Genomic DNA, 24,172 nt, shown 5'->3' on the forward strand with positions numbered 1-24,172 from the left:
ATCATTAAAGAACTCACATCTACATACTTCAGTTTACCTTTCTCTTTTTCTTTTTCTGCAGGTTGTGACCTCATCCCCGTCCAGTATCTCAGATGGGGTGATCCCGAGCCAATTGCAGCCGTTGTTTTTGCATGCCTGGGTCTGCTGGCCACACTGTTTGTTACCATTGTGTTCATAATGTACCGTGATACTCCGGTGGTCAAATCATCCAGCCGAGAACTTTGCTACATCATTCTGGCCGGCATCTGCCTGGGTTACTTGTGCACCTTCTGTCTGATTGCAAAGCCTCAGCAGATTTACTGTTACCTTCAGCGAATCGGCATCGGCCTCTCGCCGGCTATGAGTTATTCTGCTCTAGTAACTAAAACCAACCGCATCGCAAGAATCCTGGCTGGAAGCAAGAAGAAAATCTGCACAAAGAAACCTAGGTTCATGAGTGCCTGCGCCCAGTTGGTTATTGCATTTATCTTGATATGTATACAGTTAGGCATCATAGTTGCCCTCTTTATAATGGAGCCACCAGACATAATGCATGATTACCCGAGCATCCGAGAGGTCTACCTGATTTGTAACACCACCAACTTGGGTGTTGTGACTCCTCTTGGATATAATGGGTTATTAATTTTGAGCTGCACCTTTTATGCGTTTAAGACAAGAAATGTCCCAGCTAACTTCAACGAAGCAAAATATATTGCCTTCACCATGTATACCACCTGCATCATTTGGCTGGCTTTTGTGCCAATATATTTTGGAAGCAACTACAAGATAATCACCATGTGTTTCTCAGTGAGTCTGAGTGCCACGGTGGCCCTCGGCTGCATGTTTGTGCCCAAGGTCTACATCATCCTTGCTAAGCCGGAGAGGAATGTGCGCAGTGCGTTCACCACATCGACGGTAGTCCGCATGCACGTCGGGGATGGAAAGTCATCCTCAGCCGCCAGCCGCTCCAGCAGCCTGGTGAACCTGTGGAAAAGACGGGGATCATCTGGGGAAACGCTTAGGTAAAGTTTTCTGATGCGGGAGTGTGGGGAGGCAATTGTCATCTTCTGAGAGTTACGAATAGTGGAAGGACAAAGGGAAGTGTGCTAATTTCCTTTGCCTCTGCACGGGGAGTGGAGTTAGTCCTCTGTCCCACATTTGTCAAAATGCTGTGCAAAAACTGTTGACAAAGCAATGAGAAAGCAAAGTTGGAAGTGCTGGCTGTGACAACTGTGCATGAATCTAGGGAGAAAAACAAGATTGTAGGAGTAAAAAAACCCAAGAGAAGAAAAACAACTCATTGCCTTGTCCTGAATGGACCCATTTACAATCTCTTTCCCTTAAATGAACTTCCTACTGTCTGTATTTTGCCTCTAGTGACAGCAGTAAGACAACAGGGTTGCTGCTAGAGCTCCATAACCGAGGCAGAGTGTTAAACACAAGAGTCATTATGAGCAGCCACTCTAAGGCATCTGAGGATTTGTTCTGTATGGCTCTTCTGTTATACCTTTTATCTCCTGTTCCCTTGATTTTCCTTTCTTATACTATCTCTTCCTAATTTCTTTTTTTTTTGTCCTCACCTATCTTCTCTTCCTTACTTTTCTCTGTAAACATCTTCCTAATGCTAACCAATTCAGCTGCTCCCAGAATTCAGCTGCTCCCAGGCCCCTCTCTGTCCACCCTTCCTGCTATTGAACAGATACTTCTTTATAAGATATTTCTTTGTTTCTTCCTAACGTATTATTTTAATTAAGCAATCATGAAGACAACTTGTATGTTCAATGTATAAAACTTATCTTAAGTGAGCACTAAAGAGAAAGGAGAGCTCTGGAGTGGAAAGTGCCCTGCTCCATAAACAGAACTTGTAGTGTGCACCTTCCCCAGTGGTTGGTTTTCATCCTTTGATCCTTTCACTTTTGGTATGGGTGCTATGAGAATAATTTAGGTTATTTAACTGCTGGCATTAAAAAAAAAAAGATGTTGATAAGAAACTGCAAAGAAGCAATTTTGTCATTCCTCAGCTATTTATGTCTAGCCTGAAAGTGACATGTAATTAGATTTTTCTCCTCATTGAAACACACATGGATTTCAGGATTGATAATATGAATATTTCCAGATATGTCATTGTTCATAACTGCAGTTGGCATGGAACAAGGACAATTTGTACTTCCATTTATGTGTGAATCACAATTTAAACCTGAGGGAGGACTTTATTAGTAATACCTGCAGGATATATTATGCCAAAGTGATTATTTTTTCTGTCAGAATATTACTAATGATTCTCTTTCAGAGACTTTGAAGTGGTACAAAAAATGACCAGCCTATTACAAGATATTTTATACTTATGATCAGTTAATGATGGGGTATTTTTCCAGTTCCTTTCCAGGTGCAGAGTAGGATGATATTTTCAAATGATAAATCATTTTTCAGATTAAGTGATGGCTACCTGAAATATCCTTTTCTGCAACTTTTGTTGCAGACCTGAGGTATTTGAATTAGAAGCCCTGTAGCAACTTTTGGGAACTGTTAAAAGAGTCATTCTTCAAAATATGTCTTCACTAGAAGACATTCTTCATTGAGATCATCATTATTTTCCCTCCCTTTTGCCTCAGAACTCATTTGCCACCTTGCAACATTTTTACACAACAAGATGAAGTTATAGATCACAGAAAGATCTCGGGCGTGGAAGGAATTTTTTTGTCATCTCTTCAGGTCTGGTTTGGGAAGACGTCCCTCTAAAATCTTTGTTTTGTTCTGAAAAGCCAAGAGCATACACCATTATTAAAAATTCTAGATGACAAGACGTATTTTCTTCTTTTTGAGGACTCTCTTTTCATTTCTTTACATCCCTCAGTGCACAGATAATACCTGCACTAGGGAAATATTAGCAGAATGTAATAGATCATCATCAACAAAGACTTCTTTTTCCATAGCGCTGTCTTGGGAATTACTTCAATCCAAAAGAGCTTTGAGAGTGCCCAGTATGTGTGTAGGGAGGAAAATGGCAGCAGAAAGCTGATACATTGACTTATTTCCCTGGATACAGAGAACTTGAACTTTGCATTTGAAACTTGGAATAAAACTTATATGTCATCAGCAGTGTTCATCAATGCACAAAACTGGAGCAAAGAAGATCCTCCTGATACATCTGTCTGAATCCCCAGCCAATTTAGCTGCATCCAAGAGCAAAATTATTCCATCAGTCCTGGGAAATTCTCTCTAGTCAATACCAATTCAATTACATGAAAAAGAGTCCTAAAAGGTGATAAGTACATTTAAGTGGTGCTCAGGACTTCACCTAGGTTTGGTATAATCTCCAAGAAAGTACAGGAAACCACTGTCAGCTTCAATTCCATTTAGTGTAGAAAATGAGCAAACAGAGTTCCACCATTTTACTTGATAATCAAACATTTCTTAAAAAAAAAAAAATCTGGTTACACAAAGCAATAGGTTTCAAGGTATTACTCAGTACAATGCTCAAAAAGTTGTTTTGAAAGTTATTCAAGTAAACACCAAAGTATTTAGAATCAAAGGAAATATTCACTAGAACTTCATGGCATTATTTAAATAGCTCAGAGGGGTTTTATTTAAAAGAGAATGAGTCACTGTTGAATTTCAAAGAAACATGCTATTTAAGTCACCAGTGCATAGAGAGGCCTCTACCATTAGCATTTTGCTTCTTGACACTAATTTATAGCACAATGTAGCATTGCATCAAATCATTGTCAAACAGATAATGCCAACGCTCCATTCAGAGCTTTCACATCAACCACAAAATGACAGATAACAAGACTGCTTTTGCCTAAATAAAGCAATGCATCTGTTACAGTCCTAAATTACTTTTTTTCATGGGTTGTTCTTCAATTAAGAAAACCCAGGCAAGCTGTGGTTGTGTGTTGGAATGAATCTTCACATACTGAAATATGTAGAAGGAGAGAGTAAAGCTATTCATTACCCAGTGAAATGAAAACCATTTCATGTGATTCAGCAGTACTATTGTGATTCAGCAGTACTCACCAAAAGATTTTTTGACCTCATTTAAGGTGGGGTTAATGAACCTGACATTATCAGAAGTGATTTCCCAGAGGAGAGTACTACAGAGCTGGAGTCAAAGCCATGTAACTGGTGTAGAGAGGCATCTGGAATTTCTGATTCCAGTCATCTTACCAGTTAGTTTCATAGTGACTAGGAAGGCCATAAATACATTGATTAAATCTTGCCTGGAGGTACCAGGAATTTTTATCACATATGCTACACTGTCTTTTTGCAAAGGCTGAAAGTATAGGGCTAATTTAGCCTCTCCTCACTCTCAGAGAACTCCCTATTCCAAGCAAGATAAAGGCTGTATATTTCTGCTGCAAGAGCTGCTATTATGATATTTCTAGTCAGGACTGCACATCAAAGGGTCTCAGTCATGTTACCCTGACCTGGAGAATAGTGCAGATGTTCAAAAGTTCCTCTTGGCTTTCTAATATCATTACCCTGGATTTCACACAAAAAATTAACCACTAGCTGTTTATGTCTTCTGGAAGGTGTCTTTAAACGGCACACATGCTCCATTTTCCAAGCTTCACACTCACCTCCCCACAACTACCTGAAGAATAGCAAGATTTCTTGCCTTTAAAGCAAGTAATAAACTGTTCTGACTAACTAGCAAAGTATTAAAAACCTCCCTTAACACTGTCTTTTGGAAATGTATGTGTTATTTTACTCTTTAAAGTCCTACCAGTATTTTTCTCAAAAGAGAGACGCTTATAGATGCCCAGTACAAGCCAAAAGTACCCTTCTGAAACAAAACAAGACTGATTATCATCTTCTTAATCAGTAACTAAGCCAGAAGATTGAGCAGCACTTTCAATCTGCAATCCAGGCAGGTAGCTATGATCACTCTAAAGGAAAAAATCATCACCAGCTCAGCCAGATAATGTTAGGTATATTCAAGACACATTGGCTGTGCTTTGTGCCTAATTACTCCATACAGCTGTGAACAGCACAATACTAGACAACAGAATAACTATGCAAATAAATTTCTGTACCTTATCATAGACACTTCTCTCACAAATCTTTTTGAGACTAAAGCTTAACAACTTGGTGTGGCAGTGCTACTTTATTCTACATAGATTTTACTATGTGATGAGGTATTTCCCAAATATTTAAACGTAAGCTATGGCTGTCAAACTAAACAGAAAACTCACCTGTTTTTTAATGTATTGACATGCCCACCTAAGAAGTTTGTCCTGCACTGTATGGTTACAGAACTGAGCATGGCTCTGTGTGCATCTGCAGAAGTGGTAGTACTGATAGCTTTCATCCAGGACTGGGGATCCCTTGTCCTAGTCAGCCAAACTCACCTGTGGTTCATTAGGGGAACCACAATTTTTTTCTTATATAAATCACCATCATTTTGTGTTATCGTACTAAACTTTAACAAAAATGCTCAGACCTCAGAATCAAGTTTCTCCCTCTCAAGAACTACAATGCTACACCAGAAAAAGCCATCAGGAGCCTGGGCTCACATGCTGTCAATTGCCATTCCATTCCTTCTATGAAGAAAACATGGTAAGCAAGGTAGATTTTGTTCCCACTGAATTGGATACAGTCCTGGACCACCAGAGTCTATATTTAGTGTATAATTAGACATCAGGCAGTCTCAAACTGTGCCATAATGAAATATTTTGAAACAGGTGTCTACCAACACACTCCATGCTCTGTTTCTGCAAGGAACAGCTGGTTTTCTCCCTTCCCTATTCTATTTTCCTGCTTATGATTGACTATATATGTTTTATTACAATTCTAACAGGAGCTATTTTGGACCAAAAAATAGGAAAATATGCTTGTATCAGTCTAGAAGCTTCCATTCATAGTTAGAAATATTCCAGTCTAAGCATTATATACTGCATCTGCACACCATATTTCAGCACCGAAATCTTGGGATAAGCTTTTTCAGAAGTCTGAATTTAAGTTTCTCAAAAAGCCCACTCTTTTTTTCACAAGAAATTCTTAAACAGTACTTCTAATGTTGAATATGAAGTAAATCCATATAAAGCACTGAAAAAAACCAAGTTTATCAAAAATGTGAAAACTTCAAGGTTTGACTACTGCTATGCTGTGTTACGAATTCCTGGGAAGGCACTGATTTTCCAGATAAATGGGAAACCCCATCAGAATAAACTTCTGCCACTGTTACACATACCATGGGCCCCCAAGATACAGCCCATGCAATTCCCACTATCCAAATACCAACTCTTCACTGGCTGAAAGCCACATACAGGAATAAGCAGATAGATTTGAAGTCATGGCCATCGTGCTGTGATCAAATCTTTTTAGAGCATGCATGTGTATTATCAGCATGACGATTTTAAATGTAAATGGGAAGGATTCATACTTCCTATGCCTCAGCAACTTGCCTGAGATGTGAAACAGGCCTGTTGTTTGACACAGAGCTTTTAGTCCTGTAAAGAAGATGGAGTTCAAGAAAAACTGAGAGATTTTTGTGGAAAGCTGAAGCTGGTTGTCATTCCTTATGTGCAGATCGATTGAGAAAGATACTGATCCTGAGTTTCTGCCACAGCATATTCTATTGAGAAACATTTTTATAGTTAAAGTGCCAGTTTTGACTTCATATACAAGCAGCTTGAACAATTTCTCTGACAGATTTTGAAGCATGATAAAAGAACACTACACCTCACTTCTAAACTAATTTTTAAAAACTTTTTATTCACTAGACTTCTCCAGGACATAGCCTAGAGGTTCCTACTCAAAATTCTCATAACCAAAGGTCTGAGATACTCCTGGTGATCTGATTGGCCATACAGTACACTAAGACTAACACTCCAGCAGATCCATTGCCTGGCAAAACAAGGCAAAACACAACTTTCCTAAACTCTAGACTAACAGGCACAGATTTCATAAAAGTCATCAGTTCTGCAGTTTCTGCAGGTAGTTGAACTGATTGGAACATGGAAATCATGAAACTGAATATAGAACAGGTTGTAAACCCGCAAGACTGAGCTCAAAACTAAGGCATAACCTGTTGTATGGAGAAATATCAGCAGCTTGTGATATATAAATCAACCCTCAAAGGATGGGTTGCTTTCCTACTGGAACTTGGTGAAGCCATTCTGTCTTGTATAAAATAAACACTGATTGTGGAAAAAAAAAAAAAAGAGGGGTTGGAAAAAGCCAGTACTCTCTAGCCCGGTGAAAAGTAAAATGATTTTTAATGTCAGCCAGTGTCAGAGGAGAGGTCCCAACCCACCTGTCTTATACCCATCAGACTGTTATAATAGCTTTACAGTAAAAGATCTTTCCAATTCCAGTTTTATTTCACCATGAAAAAAAAAATATGTAGGGGACATTTTTTGAAATCCTGAAGTTTTATTGACTAAAGAAATAATTTAGAGGTGATTTTTAGTGTTCCTAAACAGCTTTTGTGTGTGTAGAGAATTAATTGGGAGATTATCAAAGAATGTGACCTAGGAGAACTATTGCTTAAGTTACATTCTAGAAATTATTGGTACCACCTTTCAACTAACAATGGTAACGGTGACCAGCTTTTAGCCATTGCCCACCTCAATACAATAAGTCCTTTTGGAAACTGAAAAGTAGAAAAGCTGCTCAAAATAAGACCACATATTAATGTAGGGCAAAAGATGTCACAGGAAAATCATTGTGCATCAAAAAATAAGTTAATTTCTCCAGATGCTCTATAATGGGACCCTTGACTACAAATTGCACAAAAATAGTTAGATGCCTCTGTATTATGAGTTGATGGTCAAAAAGTGAGGGCTAAGCTTCTTCCATGACGATGTAATTAGAGCAGATAACAATTTACACAAGGTGAAGGTCTGGCCAATGGGTATTGTTCTTATTTAAAAAAAGAAAGTCTAGGCATAGTGATACAAGATGCTATTTGTTTGCTTCATAGCTTGCTAAAATTGAATTTTGATGCATGCAGGATAAAAAATTGACTCTTCAGAGAGTGTCATTATCCTTTTGATGTATTAGTCTGCATTTATTAATGAATCAGTTCCAAAATGGATCATTTGGAGCTATTTTAATCTAATATGCTACAAAAATTTAGATTGAGAGATTACTGAATGATTTGAGTCCTTCACTTTTCCCTAAATAATTTAGTCTTGGTGTCTTTTTGGACAAGCTTGGTACTGTGATTAATTAAACTTCAAATACTCTGAAATGACTGAAGAACATTTTATAAAACTCATCGGAAGGTATTACTGAAAGCTTTTGATAAATTGCTGTTAAAACATTCCATCTGTATAGTGAATTTATACTCTTGAATGACCTTATTAACAATGTTTTTTGTGTACAGTGCTGGTGCTGTTGTTTCGAATTTTCCCCTCAAATTTAATTAAAAGATTGATTGATTGATTGATTGATTGATTGATTGATAAAATTTTTTTGGCTGCATTAGCTGAGCCTAATATTTGTGCCTAATATTTGGCACTATTTATATTATTAAGACACTGTTACCATAATTTTGAAACAAATATCATAGCTGAAGTCTGCAAACTAAATGACATTGTGAACACTTCCCTGCCTACTGTTACCCATATATGCTTTAGGTTGCAAAATGAAGTCTTGCTACTGTACTGCAAAAAAAAAAAAAAAAAAAAAGGGAAGGAAGAGTGAAGACGGGACCCAAAAACTCCTATTTATTTAGGGAAAGGAAGAATTTCTATTTTTTAATATCAGTGTTTATCCTTTTTACATTTTTTTTTAATCTTCAAGGCTGTCTCCCAAAATTCTGATGACAAATAAAGGCCACCATATGCTATATCACCACTGTCCTTACCACACACACTGGAGAGCACCCAGATAGGCCATGCAGTGGTCTCGTGTTCATTAGCATGCACGATGTAGGTCCTGTCTACCACCCCTGCCTACCAAAGGAACTTCTGCTTCTTTCCACAGCAAACTTTGATAAAAACTGGCATTGCAATTGATTTGATGCACTGTAATTAATCTGATAAACAAAAGGCTAGGACATGCACCCCCTCCTTCCAAGGTCCACCAAGTCACGAGGCAGTCTGCCACTGTGGGAACACCTGTATGAATTATAATGAATGGCATTTGTACTTGCATCCTGAATGTTGATGTGGACTAGTGGAAGAGATGGCATTTCATCTGGCTGAGAGCTGTGTTCGGTGACAGATACCTTTTCATGACTGTGATTGAAATTTAAGGCAGATGTCTGCAAAAATATATGTTATTTTATATGTTTATAATATATAACAATTTTAATCTGCTGTAGTTTTGACTATAGCATTATATATTGAACATTTATACAAGGTAAGACTCTACTGTATGAAAATCCTATACAGTGGTTTGTCCAACACTTCAGAAAAAACCTTTCTGGAACAAGGGAATGAAACAGCTATCAGTCTAATCTTCCCTTAAGCCAGTATAATGCCTTCTATATCATTCCAACAAAAATGTCATTTTAATTCACCAGCTGCAGTTACATATGATTGCTTAATTAGAATAAGCTTTAAAAGAAGTGAAATATTATGCTGAACTTGAAAAAAAATTGTAAGTTTGGATCTAAAGCAATTTTACATGCTGAAACTGTGCTAATAAGCAAGTAATGTTTATATGTTGTTTTTTTAAAGATAAAAAAAGTGACATAATTGAGGAAATTTCACACAATAAACAGAGACTCTTTCAAAATATTCAGTGCAATTTGCTGCAATTTCAAGATAGCATGACCAATCTCATAGAATCAATTTTCAAGAACAGAGTATGTTTGTAGTTCAAAGCAGCCCCTACAGTAAAAACACTAAATATTTTTCATATTCCATTCTTTAGCATTTATGCATAAATATTTAAACATATGATCCAAACTAAAGGCTAGCTTTAACTCTGCTGCTGTGAAACTTAAGTTCTTCATAATTTCTTAATATCAAGACCAAGGAATATTGCAGGTGGAATATACTGCTTGTATATAAGTTAACTGTGTTAAGACCACATTGGGTGCTCAATAATCAATAACACTTCTGCATGGCAGTATGAGATTGCATTTGAAATAGGCATTTATGACTCATCTTCATCTCCAACACAATAAATTACATTTGATTTACATTTTAAAAACCTAAAAGTACCCTGAGATGTCTTCAGTTAGTTATACTTTTTTACTGAAAAAGAGAAAAAAACCCCTTATGTCAAAGAGTAAAAACCAGTTTATAATTGGTCATATTCTTTTTTCAGAGAACAGATTGTTTGACAAAAAACTAATTTTTGCTATTGCAAGCAAAAAAGTAGTTTCTCAAAAGTCTTTTGAGAAATCTCTCACCCTGCATATTGTGGGCATTTTAATAGACCCTGTGCATTACCATCCACATTCTATCCATAGATTATTTTTCAATGATTCAAGAATGTCTTTGACCAAACTATTCACAAATGTAGGCCATGGCACAACTTCTAGGTCTCCCCTGCCCACATCCTCCAGACAGGGGATGTACAGCCAAGTGAAATGTGCTGCTGATCAAGGTATCCACCACCTTCTGCATGGAAACTGGGAAAGAGCAGAAGTCCAAGGGACCATGGACAAAGATGGGTCTCACCCTAACATGAAGTCAAGACCAGCAGGATACCAGCACCTGGAATTACTGTGCAGGCATAGTCTAAAAAAAGCGCCTATCTAGAGACTTGTCAGCACAGAAAAAAAAAAAAGAAAAAGAAAAAAAACCCTAGAAATCCTCACGTATGTAAAAGCTGATTTCTACAGATTTTAGTGAATCACTATTGATCTCATGAGGGATGATGATACCCATATTCCCCCTTTGTTTTCCATAGTATCCATTAATATTGGTCTACAAGAGGAGTTTTATTGAAAGGTGAAGACCAGAGAAAGGCTTTTAAACCTGAATAGTCTCATTGGTGCTTCCTACCATGTATCAAATGTACATTGACTTCCCTAAAAACCAAGGCAGCGTGGTCATGGTTTCTCAGCCCATGAGTTTCTTTCTCTCTAGTGAGGCTCTCTGGAGAGAGCAGAGCACTGCTGTGTAAGATAGAGTGATGTGACCAAGCATTTGGCAAATGGATAAGCCCTGCAGTGACTGAGTTACTGGGAATTACTTCCCAAATTTCCCATCACTGATCAACACTTATAAAACATATTAGTATTTATCATTAAATATTTTCCTTAAGAAAACTTGCTCCTGTGCCAAAAAAATGACACAGATCACCATTCCCCACCAAAAGATGTGAAAAAACACGTAAAGATGACCCAAAATATTTTAAATCCTATAACAGAATTTAGTTGCTGCCTTTCTGCACAGAATCAAAATCTTCTATCTTTTTTCTAGCCAAAATATAGTCCTGGAATTGGAGAAAATGAGAAAATAAATTTGTTCTTGTGAATACTGCTCACACTCTACTGTTTTGTGATTCTTCCAAAATACCCAATTACTTTTCACATTAGTAGTTCTTACGTCAACTGCAAAGAAATGCCTGAGAGTTTTCCCTCTCAACAGATTTGCTCTTTTAAAGCAATCCTCGGTTTTAACAACCTGGAAGGGGACATTTTTCTAATGCAAGATGTTCTGAGCCAAAGTAATATCCTTGCCTGCTCTGAGAGCTGAAAACATTTTATGCAGAATCGTTGGTGTGCCTTTTCAGAATAGCCATTCAAAGATACTTGCAGCTTCATTTCAAGTTAGATGCACTTTCCACACCCTCAGGATCGATTATAGTTTGGTCACTGTTTTCATAATTCCATGGACATTTAGCACTGAATGAATGGCAGAGTAGCAGTTACTATGGCTCAAGGCTTTGAGGTTGGAGGAGGCAACACGTTGTTTCTCGTGGTGTAAGTTGCTCCTGAGTGGATGGATAAACTTGAGAGGTTTATAACAGTGTCTCTGCTGATTCTCATGGTGATGAAATTAATGCTAATATCAAATGCACAGTTGTGGAAGTTTATTTTTGTGGGTCACATCCATCCTAACCTGGGGTTCTTCAGGATGGGATTACCAAGGACATTTACCTCATGTTCCTTTTTGTTGGCTACTTTCTAGAATCCTCCTTATTGTGGGTATTTAGAGTCTCTCAGTTTTTCCTAGTTTCACTTTTTTCCCTATGCCTTGCTAGACAAAATATAAATTTTGGTTATTTACGCTAAACATAATTGTATTTCATCCTGCTCTTCCTAAATTCTACTTTCTGATGTCTAACATCTTCACTCCAAGTTTATTTCCTTTTTTTTCCTGTGAAGTTTCTAGGCATTCTTTTCTTTCTTCTCTTTTTCTCTGGCTATCCCAATTAATTTTGTAAAATCCAGTTTGACTTCATTTGTATTTTTCAGTCAATTTATCTGCTCTCTAAACCTATCCACTTTTTCTCTGCTCTAGGAATTGACTTCCATTTAGTATGTCTGTCCTCTGCGATCTTCGTGCCTACCTGGTAGCACTACATATACCACACTCCAGATTGTCTTAAAACCTTGGTAGCCAGTCTGCAAAATTGCTATTGTTCTCCTTTCAATAAGGTTATAATTTGTAAACCAAAGGACTTTGCACTTACACACCACATTTTGCTATTTCCAGTTCAGTCTTAGATTCACGAAGCTTCTTCATCACTGATTTATGCAATCAATATACTCTGCATCTGAGGGTCTACTACGTCTGCATCCAATATTTACTTTGTTTTCTCTGTACTCAGGTTATTTATCTTTTACGGGGTAATTCTCTTGAAGGTACTTTTGTTATCTAGATCAGATTAATGAATGAGCAACAGGAAAGTTCATTATTCTGTGATTTTAACAGTGTTAAATGCACAAGCTTTCCCACAGAAGTGTTTTAAAACCCCACAGTGCATATCATAGGATTTGGGGGTGGGATATCACTATCTCTTTGATAAGACACATGCAGGTACTTTGCCCAAATTTTTCTTAAAGGACTCAAATAGGTATTTCAACAGCTAGCACAAGAATTTGTACAATTAGGGTGAAGTTCACTGCTGGGAGGAGAGGCAGTGAGACCTCTGCATGACTCACATCTCAAATGAGTGTTCAGAGAGTAAACAATGACCAGGTCTTAGCTTGTATCCCATCCATGAATTAATTAGATGATCAGGTATTAAACTGTTTATCCAAGTGGGTTTTTTCATCGAAGTGTGAGGTCTTGCACTGGATTCTAGGTTTGGGATTGATCTCACTTGACTTTTTTTCTAGATCTCAGCAAGTCATCTAACTTCAATTTGTTGCCAGTGGAGAGAGGAAATCCCATTCACAACATGAACTGTGAGCCCACACCAGTTTTACCAAACCAACCAACTACACTGGCATTTGCTTTGGAAAGTGAAACAAGCCTCGTATCACAGAGATGTAGGATCAGGGAAATAAGTCATGGTTGAGAACATGGCCACCAGCTGATTTCCCACTGATTCTTAAGTGTTGCTTTCCTTAAACGGTTTCTCTCTAAAGAGATTTTTTTCTCTTTTTGGTCTAATTTCTCTCTTTGGTCTAACTTCAAAAAATATTAAAGTGTTAGCATGTTATTTATTCTGTAAAACTATTTGGCTCTTCCTATATAGAGTTACAGATATATATAGATAGATATAGATATATATAAAGAGAACGGTGAGCACCTGTCCTGCATAACCCTGTTGGCTTTCAGACTGGCCTGGGGTTTTATGCAGTTACTCCATCACTCCCACAGCTGCTTTGCACTCTTCTCTACCACTGCCACGGTAACATTCATGTGCATGGCCCTTTGCACAGCAGCTGACAAAGAAAGCTGAGCACACAATCACTTCTCTCTGTTTGCTCCTGTTGTTGTCGTGATTTATTAGGTACAAAGGCAGGAGACTGGCCCCCCCGCACAAGTCGGAAATAGAGTGTTTCACCCCAAAAGGGAGTATGGGGAATGGTGGGCGAGCTACAATGACCAGGTAAGCAAAGAGCAAGTGGCCTTAGGTCAGTGTGGTATGTCTGTGAACAGAAGGAGCAGCCCTGGATAATTCCAGGCTAGATCCTCTGTCTGTAATTCCTGTGTATCCCATAAAGTATGTTTAGAAAAGAAAAAAAAAGGAAAAAAAAAGAAAACATGTTTCCACTGCTGATTTATGTGCTCCATTTGACTACAAAAAAACCCTGCACCGTGTTCATTCCAGTGATCTGAACCACATGTCCTGTGTGATGTTGTTGTAATATGGTGCTTTGGGGAGGAGACATCTTACACCTGACTCATTAAGCCAGTTGGGCAGATGAAAAGAAGCAGCATCCAAACATGGAGGAAGGGTAGGTCCACTACATATTAGGTGTTACATTAAGTCTAACCAAAAGAACTTTTTAAAAGGGCAGAGAAAAACTGATTGATAAAAACATATTCAATATGAAAATGTTGGTTCTTCTCAATCAAAATATCTTATGGAAAAGTGCTGAGTTTTACAATTTTAAGGAAAGGCCTCAAAGTAATTTTTAATAGTTTAAAGCATCTTTTTCATAACTTTCTCAATTTAATTCATATACTTATTTTTGTTTCATCGTCCTTATATTTTGCAGGACATTAAGCAATGCTACAATTTAATGAATATGTAATACTAGATTTTTTCAATGTTAATGCTTTAGTAATAGGGATTAACTGCTTTAGTATGACCACTTTGATGCTTTCCTTATTGAAATACTTCAAACTACATAATTCTATGCAATACTTGGAGATTTCAACAATTCTTCTCATTTTGAGTCCAGCCAGATTTCCAAAAGTTGAGCTCTCCCATGGGACACAATTTTCATTCCTCCATACATGTCCTTTCATTAATATATAAGCACATACATACCAAAGATGGTTATACATCTTCCATGAAACAATGCTTTTAAGAAGCATTGTGTCGTTGTGTTATGTCCTACTAAGCGTAAGAACCATTTTACCATTTATTAAAATATCTACTCATTCCTTATCAAGCCCTATAGGATATTCATAAATGTAACAGCAGAGCACAGGTTGAACAAATTATACCGTCACTTTTCCGAAGTGTTACATTACTTGGGAAATTTTATCATTGCAGGAGGGTGTTCAGGGAGACACTTGCACAGTGTTATGTTTCCCTTGGGTACAGCTTTCACACACATACATAGGGCCATAAACACTCACATAGGGCCATAGCACACACCTGAGGGCTCCTGCAGTTGAAATACCATCAGAAACATTGATTGCTGAGTGTTGCACACAAAGCATATTTTTGGTCAGCTGGAGTGGTTTCTTCTATATGTGTCGTCTGGAATTTTTTTTTCTTACATTGCATTGCCTTCAGAAATATTTATTCTTCATTTAAAAGCTATCTGAAATCAATATACAATGGAACTTTGAAGAGTGGAAAAGTACATGTAATTGTCAGACAACTGTATTTTGTTGTACAGTATTCAGCTCTGTTTTAACTGGTCATACATACACATTTGAAAAACTTCTTTTTTATATCTTCACAGTGAAGAATCTGTTTGCATTCCAGACTGTAATCGATCTGAGTCAAGTAGAGAGGAAAAAAAGGTTGCTGTTAAAGAGGATGCCCTAACAGTCAAAAAGACTGGAAAGTGTGTCAGTCTAATAGTTCCACAGCAAGACTGTCAGCTGCAAGACCTACTCAAACAGTTAAGAACACCTCCTGCTTAACAGAGAGTGCAATTGCATTTGATGGCTGTGTTTTGTTGTCTCCAGCCACACTGTCCTGGCCAATGGTCCTTGTCCAATTTTGTGAGCTCAGCAGAGTCACCACTGAATAGCCTGGGACTCTCCCAGAGAGAACTCAGACATTGCAGGACAGAAAGCAGGTACATTCTCATGTCCCAGTAAGTATCAGACCAGGGCTAGAAGCCACTGAGATGAAGAGCAGACGGAAAAAGAAAGACAGGGACCTGACCATTTGTGAATGATGAAAAAAACCAATCATCTCCCAGGACAAAGAGGTCCCATGATACTGACCAAATCCCACTTACAGTGTTCCAGTCTAAATAATGCCATGCAATTCATGCAGTGCTGTTCAGCTCACATCCTCAAATACCTCGTGCAACTTTCCATTTGTATTCCAGCCCCAGTGTGAACATTTTCCACATCTGGGCCTAACTATCCCTTTATTTTAGTATTACAAATGGCTTTGGATGTTGCAAGATGAAAAATGACATACGAATAGAAGTAGTGGGTACATTATGTGTTGCCTTGAAAGGCTATTTCTAATTAGGGATGTTATGACACCCTGCATCACCTGTGAGAATCATTCACAAATATATGATAAAATCAACTACAGAAATGAGATGTTTTATGAAGCTTTCACAAAGCAGCCATCACAACATCAGTTCTTTTGCATTTCTTACATAATATATACATTTTTTATTTGATTGAATGCAATGAATATGAAACTGCTTAATAACTCACAGGAGTAATTTTCCTGCTGATAAGTCCCATGCACAAAAATACTTCTGTAATTATTTATTAGGCATGCCAAACATGCAAAATTCCTCCAATTGCATGCTCTTTGCAGAAGATAGAAGTCAAATCAACTCTTGACTTTGGAGATACAACTGGGAGAGTTAATTTTTTTTCCATTGGTTTATTGGTTGGTTCTTTGGTTGGCTTTTTGTTTGTGTTTTTTTTTTTGTTTTGTGTGTGTTTTTTATGTTTCTTTTTTTTTGTGCATTGGTTTTACACTTGATTTCAGTGTCAGGTAAGGTGATGGTTTCTGTTTTTCCCAATTACCACTTCATACCTTTAGCAATGAAAACAGTGAAAAATCAGGTTGACCAAGTCATGCTGAAAACACCTTATAGCATGTTCTGCTTTAAGTGGAACTTAGGAAGCAGAGCTCAGAGCTCAAGAGGTGTCATTGTCCTCTCTCCAGCCTGTAAATAGAATGCTCCAGTGTAGAAGAGGTGTGCTCAGAAATGCTTGAAAGGGCATTTTTCAGACAAAAAGCATAACACAGCTCCAGTTACCTTAATTAACAATAGCAATGAGGTTGTGGGAGTAGAGGAAAGAAGATCCATCTCATACCAGGATCATTTTTGCATTTTGGGTAATGATCACTGATGTACTAGAAATGTTTCATTCAGATACCAGACCTTCCATTTCCCAGTCTAACCAGGAATGCTGCTGAAGCAGTTGCCAGAATCAGCATCACTGGTGGCTGCACTGGGAGGTCACTGGCAAAGGTTTTGTCCATCAACTCCGTCTCACTTTGTAGTTTCTTTCATACTTATATATTAAAGTCACTCATGTAAATGCCAGCTGGGATTTTCATGAGGAAAGGAGGTATCGACAGATTACAATTTGTAGAGTAATACAAATAATTGCTCTTGCTGTTTGCAACAGAAAACTACTATGAAAAATAGTTGCAAATAATTGTTTATTTCTAGAACTCAGGACTTGACAAATCTATTTTTTGCCCTGTATCATTCCTCTTTTCTCTTTTGTTGTCATTTATTTCCACAGAAAAAACAGTATGAGATTAATTTAAACTAAATAACTTGAGTGATATATCACTAGCAGGTTATTTGTGTGTGGCAGAATTGTCTTTTAGCTAGGGAAACAATTACATAGGCATGTAGAGATTTTCTTAAAAGCTTTTTAAAATTAGAGGAATAGCAACAAAATAAAACACCACAGTGGCAGAATTGATTTAATTCAGACATCTTTGGTTCTGCATCCTGTTATATATTTCTGGGAGGAACTATGACTTGCTTCTTCATAGTTGTATACTGAAGTTCACCACTTCTACCACTTATTTCATTTCAGTGTTTTTAGCATGTTGTAAGGCACTTGCATTCTCCCAGGGGTGAAGAACTTGGGTCACTACGAGCAAAAGAAATAATGATCTGAGATTGCAGGAGACCAAATGAAAGAAAATGCATATTTGCCCTTATTTGAATTCATCATGGGCACACACACATACACACACCATCCCTTATGAAGAATCAAGTTTTAATTAAGTCTGCAGATGATAGTACACAAATCCTTTTCAGGAAGAGTGATTATATCATTGAGTCCTTAATAAGGTTTCAGCAGAGGAGTCTAAAAGGAGAACAGGTTCTTACTATTTACTTTGAATAAGGGTTCTCTTTGGCAGAAAGTTATATGGGCTGGCCAAGAACAGAAGCTTATCCTGCCTATCACTGCCAGATGCTTTTGGGGATAACATGGGAAGAGCTCACCTTTAAAGATGCAAGAAGTCTGCACACTATCAGAACTATACCTTTCAGCCATTGAAACATCTGGGCACAAATTTCCTACCAATTTTAGCTCCATAAAATTTAGACCAGTGTTCTAAAACATGAACTTCCATTCATGGACTTAAAAAACTTAAGAATTTGAAATCTTTCCTTACTGTAGTCACATGAGGACAGGTTGCAAACATATTATACATGCCTCCATCAAGTTATTGTCCAGTGTGTGTTTGCAGTTGTACTATTCCAAATTTGGAGTTAGATACCCATCTTAGTATGTGACAGAGAACAAAAATTCCCTTACATTTTTATGGTTCCACTTATATTTTGGTTTCCACTATGCAGCTATGCATTCTGGGCTTTCTTAAAAAATAATGAATTCCATCATTTTAAACTGATTTTCCTAGTTCAGTGAAAGATATTAAGAGAACAAGTGACTTATTTTCAAATTGCATATGTTTTCAGTAACTGTCTCTGGTACTGGTCCCTAGGCATTCAGCACCAGAATTAATTTTAGCAGCTCTGGTTAATTAATGAGAATGGTACCCTTGTTAAAATATGAGAGTTTTCAGCTGCTTTGTCTGTAAATTCCTCTTCCTGTTTTTAATTTCTTCTGCATTTTGAAGTACCTTACAAAACAAATTTGCTTTGCTAGCACCTGGCTAAAGAAACACTCGTGGCAGAACTATGCACCATCTCATAAATAATCATAAAACAGAGGAAAAAAATGCTGCAACAAAAGTGCTACTACCTCAACAAAAACAAAAGACCAAGTGACCCATTCTAGACAGTTTAAAAAAATTGTGTAAAGGGAGGGCAATACTTTTTTCGCACCTAAGTGCACAAAAGGCAGTTAATAGCTCTCATGAACAGAAAAAATCCTTAAAGACAAAACTCAAGTGTCTCTAAAGAGATTCAGAAAGAGAAAAATTTAGAAACTAAACTAATTGCTATTCTGTCATCAAGCGGACAACTGTAGAAGTAATATTTGAAATATCAGCTACTTAAAATTATTCTCATTTATTCCAATTTTATTTCTTGTACATATTATGTAAGTCTAGAAGGCAGAGAAAAAGCCAGTCTATCAAAATCAAAGCAGCTTTTAGTAAAGACAATGGAGAAACAATTACTGTCTGGTTCTCAGGAAATCTCTCTTGTGCATAAAGCTGAACCTAATTAACCTATAGCAAAAGAAATTAAAAGCAAAAAAAAAATCCTGCAAAAGGCTTTTGTTTTACAAAAAAAATCCCCAAAAAATATCTGAATATTTTGGTGTCACTGTTGAAGTTTGCTCCATTCTCCTCTGCTCTATTCAGTGCAATGTGCCAGAAGAAGAATTGGCAGACCAGAAGTGGGATAGAAAAATTTGTATTCAGCCAAACTTTATAGTGAAATTCCTCTGGGAGTTCAAAAGTGTAATACTTCTGTTTTCAACTGATGGAGCCATAATCTGTTTAAAAGAAAAATCTAAAATTTCACTATCCTAAAGTTTCCCATTGTTGAAGAGCCAAGGCAGAGCTGGGCATAGTAAATGTAAACAATTCCATTCCTAGATATCCTATTCTATGTCTGTGATCTACCTTTATTTCTCTATTTTTAAGTTGTGAGCATTGTGTGGTTTCCAGTTAACTTGACAGAGTACCAATCAATATGCAGTTAGAGCAGATCTTAAAGTATTATCACAGCAATTTATCCACAACCCACTTTCATGGCAATATAAGAAAACAAGTGGTGCTCCTTTCACAGAGGCAAAAATATGATTGCACGCTTCAGTCCAGTGTTGACTTCCTTGTAAGTTGGTGCAGCATGATAAAGCATAGGATACATTTCTGATGCAGAAATTCTTTAGCTATAGGGTTCACTCCTTACTGAAAAATTATAGAATAAAAAAGGTTGGAAAAGACCTCTGAACCTCTGAGATTATCAAGTGCAACTGTAAACCCAGCATCGCTGTGTTCACCACCAAACCATTTTCCCAAGTGCCACATCCAAACATGTTTTGAACAGTTCCAGGGATGCTGATTCTACCACTTCCTTGGGCAGCCCATTCCAGTGCCCCACGACCTGTTCAGTGGATTGTGTTTGTGTCCTATTCAGTTTGTAATATCAAGGAATTTGCAGTGAATAGATCAACATGAGAGCCACACGCAGAGATTACTCTAGGGCAGAGTACAAAAGAAGTTTGAGTGTATCAGCCAAGACTGACCCAAACCTGAACTGAGATTCAGGGAGGCTGGTAACTTGCACCACTGAAGATTTAACTGTTCATGATCTTTCCCAAGGGTTGGATGCAAACTCAGATTTCATCCTTTCCCTTTCCCCAAGTCCTTCAACCTCTATCCCTCCTTAATTATTGTCTCTTTAACTGTGACCAGGGAGGAAGTAGCATGTTGCCTTCACAAACTCTTACAATCTTCAGGCCATTAAAATATTTATTTGTATTTAGTACACTTTTTAAAGGGTTTGAACATCTGTACTAAGCCAGTGCTTGAAGTCAGGAGGGGTGCTAGAATATACCACTTTCTTTGGGCAAGCATTTCTATTTGCATCAACTAATTCTTGTGTTAATGGCATTTATTCCACCCTGTGGCAGGCAGGCACCAGGAGGACATCCAGGACTGGATCTGCATCCTCTCTTTCTTCCTGATCAAAGTTACAAGTGCCAGATCATTCTCCCTCCTGGTCCAGGTCAAACACAGCAGCAACTGGAAAAAGGTTTCATGGTCATCATAGCAGAACCAGAGGCAAGATCTCATCTGCCAAACAATCCAAATTCTGCTCCTGCTGCTGTCACTGAGATCCCACTGAGCTCAGGACTCAGCATGACCAGTGAGACAGGGCTTTCAAACAGCTCTCAACACCCACAGAGTATGTGTCACAAGGAAACAAGTGCATGGTTCCTCAGAGGGAACGGTTTTACTTTGCAAGACATCAGTGCCATCTCCTGCTGAGTCCAGAACTGGACCTCCAGAAATTCAGTCAAAGTGAGCAGTGCCACAGGAGAGAGTTTGCTTTTCCTTCTTGCTCTGACTGGAGTACAGCAGAAGGAAGGGATTGTCTGAACAGCAAGTTACAAGCCACCAGCTGCTTTGCCTGGCATTTGGGGGTAGGGCCCTAACAGCCCAAGACACAAATATCATCCTGGTGACCATTGCAGCAAAGGGGGGAACCCATATGTACTGATACAGCTCCTTTCCCAGTCCTCCCTCTCCTAAAGTACCCATTGTTTTACATTCTGTTTGTCTTCTGGATTCTGTCATGCTTCTTTTGAAGGGGAAATCTGTTGATATATGTTGTGTTACATGATCCATTGTAATTCCATGTAACATAATCACAGACATGAACCCACCAAGAGGTTTTATTTTACATTCAGCATGCAGCTTTTTTTTAGATGGCCAGAAGAGCTATTGAATGGATAGTTTGAGGGAAGCCTCCACATGAAGGCTTCCATATGCCATGAAATCATCTGTATTTAGTAAAGTATGTGCTTTGCAAACTATTATGCTGCAGGCTAACATGTGAGGATATCTATTGCAGACTTAAAAAGCAAACAAAAAACAAATTTACAATAGTCTGCCAGGGTCTCCAATGTTGCTGTCTTTTCACAAATCCTAAATGGCTATAGCAAATGTTTTAGAAACCAAAGCAAATTGTCTAAAGTCTTGATGCATTTTATATATGTCATGTTTATTTGTATGTGTGGACTGTTTTTCCTGTTGACATCATTTCAGAGTCATTGTCTGTTTCAGCTAAGAAATATTTCTAATATCTTCCTTATTTCCAAGATCTATATGTTAATGTATGTGCAAACACCAGCTCATCAGACTGAGGAAGATGTAGAAGGAAATAATATGTGTTTATAAGGGACACAGCTGTCTTTTCTTAGGCATCAAGAGGAGACAAATAAGCAATTTTGATAAAGAGTATGATGGGATCTGAAGAGAGTTTACCCTAAGAGGACTCATTTTCCAGAAAAGTGGAGCAAAATGTTTATTGCTGTCTCCAAACTCATGTTACCATGAGGAGTTACTTGTATAGCTTGTCTGGTATTTCTTTCCTACCAAGAACATTATTTCATTCTCTGAGCTGACCTGCAATTTGAAAAAAATAAATTATTTCTTTAATTTAATAGCAGCTTTCCAAGTACCCTGATGAAGAAGTTGTTCCCCTTACCTATAACCAGTATAGTCCTTTTCTGTGTAGTGCTCCAATGCTTTCAAATAGTAGGACAAAAACAGATTATTTTTCCCCAGCCTTAACAGATTACACTTCTTCATCTCCCAGTCTACAATCCCTGCCCCCACACCATGAATCCATGTCCAGAACACTATTCCAAGCTCCTTACCACTGAAAGTTCCCAGGCCAGCCCACACACCTGCCCCTGCACTCTAGCCAGTCCGAGTCTCTCACTCACTCTCTTCAAGCATTTAGTTCTTCCTCACTCCTCTATGCATCCCTCAGTCCCACAGGCCCTCTTCCTGACACCAGTCCAACAGAAGGGAAGCCATCCAGCTGCTCTCTCCCCCAGCATGGACACTGCCTATGTCCCAAGGGCCTCGACAGAGGGCTCAGCAGTGGCCATGATCCAGCACAGGACAGGTGGTGGCTGGGTGCACAACTGGCCTCTGGAATGAGCTGACATGCCGCTTGTTTTCCTCCAACATACAGGTATAAATGATAGATACAGATATATTGCAATGAACAGATGTAGATGAAGTTACAGTCAGCCTCATGGTGAATATAAACTCTAAAATACCGTATACCCTTGATATAGGCACAGCAATTAAATTTTTAACTTTGTTGCAAGTTACCATCTTATTTGTGTTCACAGCTCGAATGGGAAATCAGTTTCCTGGGCCCAGAACGAGAAAAGCAGCCGAGGAGCACACCTTTGGCAGCGGTTGTCGGTCCACATCAACAAAAAAGAGAACCCCAACCAAACTGCAGTGATCAAGCCTTTTTCTAAAAGCACAGATAGTAGCCGACACAGTAGCAGCGCTACGTTTCCCGAGGCTAGTGCCAAAACGCTCTATGACGTTTCGGAAGCCGAAGAGCAATACCCAGCTCAGTACCGACCACAGACCCCCTCACCAATCAGCACTTTGAGCCACAGAACTGCCTCTGTCAGCCGAACTGAAGATGAAGCCCCCACCTTCCAGTCAGAACCTCCCCAGCGAAGCAGCTCCTCCCAAGGCTCCCTCATGGAGCAGATCAGCAGTGTTGTGACTCGCTTCACAGCCAACATCAGTGAGCTGAACTCTATGATGCTTTCAACACCCGCTCCAGGGACAGCGGGGGCTGCTCCTCTCTGCTCCTCGTACCTGATTCCACGGGAAATCCAGCTCCCTACAACAATGACCACGCTCGCAGAGATCCAACCGCTTCCTGCCATTGAAGTCAATGGCGCTTCACAGGCTGCTAGGAAACCTTCAAATGACAGCATCAAAGAAGGCACTTCAGAGACCCCAACAGCCAAGCAAGACCTGGAGGAGCTGGTGGCTTTAACTCCTCCTTCTCCTTTTAGAGACTCCATCGATTCTGGAAGTGCATCTCCCAGCTCTCCAGCTTCTGAATCAGCTCTCTGTATCCCATCCTCCCCCAAATACGACACACTCCTCATCAGAGATTATACTCAAAGTTCTTCTTCGCTGTGAATGTAGTTCAAGAGGATGTTGGAGCTCAAAACCTACAAGCAAGTAGTGAGGGGACAGCCAAGTCTTCAAGATCTCCAGTGTTTACGCAGAGAGTGAGAGGCATTGGGTCATCTTGTGAGGAACGGAAGGGAAGAAGAGGAATCACTTGAGAGGCGGAAACATCAGATTAATTATGCTGATTTAAAGACAAAATGACTCTTGGCAGATTATCGTGGCCTTAAAAAAACATGGGCTTTTCAGAAACACTGAATCTATTTTTGAGGGCTTATAAGGAGTCTGTTAATCCAGTAACATACCAAGTGCTTTGCTTTAGTATTACAATGAACTGTGTGTACAATATAGGGGACAGGGGGAACTAGATTGT

At 38.5% G+C, this 24,172-nt stretch overlaps 1 protein-coding gene across 3 annotated transcripts in view; it reads left to right on the top strand.

Moving 5' to 3' along the window:
• Window positions 1-23,808, top strand: part of GRM5 (glutamate metabotropic receptor 5) — a gene marked incomplete at both ends in the record, with an annotated part of 230,135 nt that extends 206,327 nt beyond the window's left edge. The window contains 4 exons of one of the 3 annotated variants that reach the window (XM_084226279.1): window positions 62-1,001; window positions 13,795-13,893; window positions 15,428-15,589; window positions 22,986-23,808. In XM_084226279.1, coding sequence (XP_084082405.1) covers window positions 62-1,001; window positions 13,795-13,893; window positions 15,428-15,589; window positions 22,986-23,808 — 2,024 coding nt within the window. The remainder of the gene's footprint in view (window positions 1-61; window positions 1,002-13,794; window positions 13,894-15,427; window positions 15,590-22,985) is intronic. The other 2 variants (XM_084226281.1, XM_084226280.1) reach the window with 2 other exon arrangements.
• Window positions 23,809-24,172: the final 364 nt, after the last annotated feature.

Source organism: Fringilla coelebs, assembly GCF_963513975.1.
Source record: "Fringilla coelebs genome assembly, chromosome: 2".
Classification (NCBI taxonomy): domain Eukaryota; kingdom Metazoa; phylum Chordata; class Aves; order Passeriformes; family Fringillidae; genus Fringilla; species Fringilla coelebs.